We start from the raw sequence: 4243 nt of genomic DNA on the forward strand, positions 1-4243 counted from the left end.
CAACACACAAAATCAGTAACATTTTTATACTCTAATAACAAACTAGCACAAAAAGAAATCAAGAAAGTAAGACCATTTAAAATAGTCACCCACAAAAAAGATATAACTAGGAATCAATTTAACTGAGGAGATGAAAGATCTCTACAAGAAGAACTACAAATCACTGCTGGAAGAAATTAGAGGACACAAAAAGATGAAAAGACATTCCATGCTCTTGATTTGGAAGAATTAACATTGTGAAAATGTCCATACTATCCAAAGTGATTTGTCCATACTACCCAATGTAATCCCCATCAAAATAACAGTGACATTCTTCACAGAAATAAAAAAACAATCCTAGCATTCATATGGAACAGGAAAAGACCCTGAATAGCCAAAGAAATCCTGAGCAAAAAAAAAAAAGCTGGAGGCATAGCACTCCCTGACTTCAAACTATACTACAAAACTATAGTAACCAAAATGGCATGGTACTGGCATAAAAACAGACACTCAGATCAATGGAACAGAATAGAGAAGCCAGAAGTCAACCCACATACTTACAGTTAACTGATCTTTGACAAAGGCAACAAGAACATACATTGAGGAAAAGATTGCCTCTTCGATAAATGGTGCTGGGAAAACTGGAAATCCATATGCAAAAAAAATAAAACTAGACCTGTACCTCTCACCATATACCAAAATCAACTCAAAATGTATTAAAAACTTAAATATAAGACCAGAAACTATAAAACTCCTAAAGGAAGACATAGGGGAAACACATCAGGATACAGGATTGGGCAAAGACTTGATGAATAAGACCTCAAAAGTATAGGCACCAAAAGAAAACATAAACAAATGACTTTATATCAAATTACAAAGCTTCTGTACAGCAAAAGGAACAATTAACAGAGCAAAAGGACAGCCTACAAAATGGGAGAAAATATTTGCAAAGTATGCATCCAAAAAGGGATTAATATCCAGAATATACAAAGAACTTAAACAACTCAACAGTAAGAAAACAAGTAACCCAATTAAAAAATGGGCAAAGGAACTTAATAGACATTTATCATATGAAGACATACAAATGTCCAACAGACACATGAAAAAATGCTCAACATCACTCAGTATAAGAGAAAGGCAACTTAAAGCACTTTGAGATATCATCTCACCCCAGTTAGATTGGCTATTACCCAAAAGGCAGAGAATAAAAGATGATGGTGAGGATGTGGAGAAAAGGGGAACCCTCCCACGCTGTTGGTGGGACTGTAAGTTAGTACAGCCACTATGGAAAACAGTATGGAGGTTCCTCAAACAACTACAAATATAATTGCCATATGATCCAGCAATCTCACTGCTGAGTATATACCCAGAGGATGGAAATCATCATATCAAAGGGATACCTGCACTCCCATGTTTATTGCAGCTCTATTTGCAATAACCAAAGTATGGAGCCAACCTAAGGTGGATAAAGAAAATGTGGTATATATACACAATGGAATACTACTTGGCCATAAAAAGAATGAAATTATGCCATTTTCAGTAACATCGATGAGTCTGGAGAAAATATGTTAACTGAAATAAGTCAGGCATAGAAAGAGAAATACTGCATTTCCTTACTCATAAGTGGGAGCTAAAATAAAGAAAGAAAGTAAGAGAAAGAAATAAACAATCACAATAATACATTGGATTTTCCAAAAAAAAAAAAAAAAAGAGAACTGTGGTTATTAGAGGTGACAAAGAGGGAGGGAAGGGGGTTAAGGGTCACAAAGATTGATTACCTTTGGTAAACATGAGTATAATAATTATCCTGATTTGATCACCACATATTGTACACACGTATTGATATTCAATTGCATATCCCACAAATATATATAATCAATTACCTTTTAATAGTAATAATAAAATGTTAGCTCAGGGCGACCACGAAACTACCTGGTAATATAATTTCTGAATCTCTCACTGATCTCTTCAAAAAAAAAAAAAAAAAAAAGAGAACTGTGGTTATTAGAGGTGACAAAGAGGGAGGGAAGGGGGTTAAGGGTCACAAAGATTGATTACCTTTGGTAAACATGAGTATAATAATTATCCTGATTTGATCACCACATATTGTACACACGTATTGATATTCAATTGCATATCCCACAAATATATATAATCAATTACCTTTTAATAGTAATAATAAAATGTTAGCTCAGGGCGACCACGAAACTACCTGGTAATATAATTTCTGAATCTCTCACTGATCTCATCCATTCCTTTGGTTTTGTTTTCCTATTTATAAAATGGAGCTAAAGATAGTCCTCTAGTTTGATATCAAGCTCACCCAAAGAATCACTTATCTTCCATTTAAATCATGGTTCATATTGCATGACTGGAAAGTAGAGCATGTGGTGTGTGACAAGGGTTGTTGTCAATTTGTGGAGGAACATAAAAGATAATGACAGTAATCTGTAACTTGATTCATCTCTGTAGTAAATTAGTTAAAAATTTCACTATAATTTGAGGGCAATGGGGTGGAAGTGGGGTAGAAGAGAAAGAAGATTTGGTCCTTTTTCCATCATCCCTTTTTAGGGTCTCCCCTTGATTGCCCTTCAGGAAGTGGAAGAGAAAAAAAAACAAAAAACCCTGCATTCGTCAGTAACTCTAGGTCAACCACAACTTAAAGACAGTATGCAGGTCGATTAAAACAGGGACAGTGATGGGTATAAAACTGACAGGTACTTTCATTGACACAACACAGGCATACACAGGCAGACACATCCAAGAAAGAGCTTCCTGCACCAGAGTGAGCCACCAGAGCCAAATGACAATGAAGACCCTGCGTGACACAGTCATGGTGAGTAGTAACAACCACTTCTGTGTACGGACAGTCATGCCTAAAATTTCAGAAAGCAGATATCTAAGGAATTGGGCTTGTGTGTGTATTTTTTTTTAATTACTTTTTTAAAAAACAGAGGCAACTTCGATTTTGACTCCTGTCTGGTGGAGAAGAAAAAATAACTAGAAAAGTTATGATGAGGTACAAAACATAGCTCCTCACCTGATGGTTTTTACTTAAGTGGTGTTATTGTGTGAAGTCCTTGGTATCACAGACAACTGGCATGGTCCTTCTTGTGGCCACCCATTATACAGTTAGATTGACCTAAAACTCTTATCTCATGGTGGGATCTTATACAATCCTTTAGGGGATATGTACCTATATATTTTACACCAGGAAGTTGGGGCCCTAGAAGTTTGATGATTCCCCTAAGAAAACAGGAGTGCCCTGGATGGAAGAAATGAAACCAGCCAATGTTGAACTTTGGACAGCTCCTAGAGGAGGGAAATTTCACATATCATTAATTGCTTTTTTTTTTTTTTTTTTTTTTTTTTGGTATCATCTCATTCCTTTTGGAGGAAAGAGAAATGTTAAAGTGACGGAAATCTACCACCCCCCGCCCCCGCTGGTTCTGGAATTGTACCTGGCATTAGTCAGATAAAGCCTGGGGAGAATTTAACAACAAGGTGCATGGAAACAGGGCTTAGGAAGTCATGTACCATATTGTGGACTAGGTAATTCCTTTTTTCCCCCCTCCTTTCACAAGCCATGCAACTTAAAAGAACTTGTATGTCATAAAAGGTTCATGGTAAATGGCAATGATAACACTTTAATTTTATATTCATTTGTTATTTTAGAGAATACTAGAAATCCAGCAAAGGCACTATTTAGGGGCATAGGCTTCTTTTGTGTGTGTGTAGAAAAGGCATAACAAATTTTATTATTTAATATGCTGGGTGGGGGCAAAGCGCAGGAAAATCACAAGAGAGTAACGTTCCAATTTCCAATGGAGGTATAAAGCTTATATACCAGTGTTCTGGGGCATACGCTTTGGAGTCAGACAGAACTGACTCCAACCACTTGCTAAATGTGGGATTTTAGATAAGTTATTTACCCTCTCTGTGCCTCAGTTTCCTCAACTGTATGATGGAAATAATAATGGCCCCTTCCTCACAGAATGTTTTTGGGGGATTGATATCACGAGGATAAATGAATCCATATTCTGTAATGGCAGTTCTGCACATGCTCAGTTTTTAGTTAATTTGGTCATTCTAGTACACAGCAACTGTTAAAGACAGAGGAAGCATTCAGTGGGTGTCAACTATTAATATTAATATTATTATTATTATTCCTCTGAGATCCTCATCAACCCAGTGAAGTAGATAGGGATTACTTTTCCCATTATACAGGTGAACAAAAGCTCAGTTATGTAATTTAGCATCACTG

The 4243-nt window shown here is 36.3% G+C and overlaps 1 protein-coding gene across 1 annotated transcript in view; it reads left to right on the top strand.

The window, feature by feature from the left end:
• The first annotated feature begins 2788 nt into the window (after window positions 1–2788).
• The window catches only part of IL17F (interleukin 17F), a 10789-nt gene continuing 9334 nt past the window's right edge, over window positions 2789–4243 (top strand). Inside the window, exon 1 of the mRNA XM_008589730.1 lies at window positions 2789–2815. Coding sequence (XP_008587952.1) covers window positions 2789–2815 — 27 coding nt within the window. The remainder of the gene's footprint in view (window positions 2816–4243) is intronic.

Source organism: Galeopterus variegatus, unplaced genomic scaffold (assembly GCF_000696425.1).
Source record: "Galeopterus variegatus unplaced genomic scaffold, G_variegatus-3.0.2 Scaffold5615, whole genome shotgun sequence".
Taxonomy (NCBI): Eukaryota; Metazoa; Chordata; class Mammalia; order Dermoptera; family Cynocephalidae; genus Galeopterus; species Galeopterus variegatus.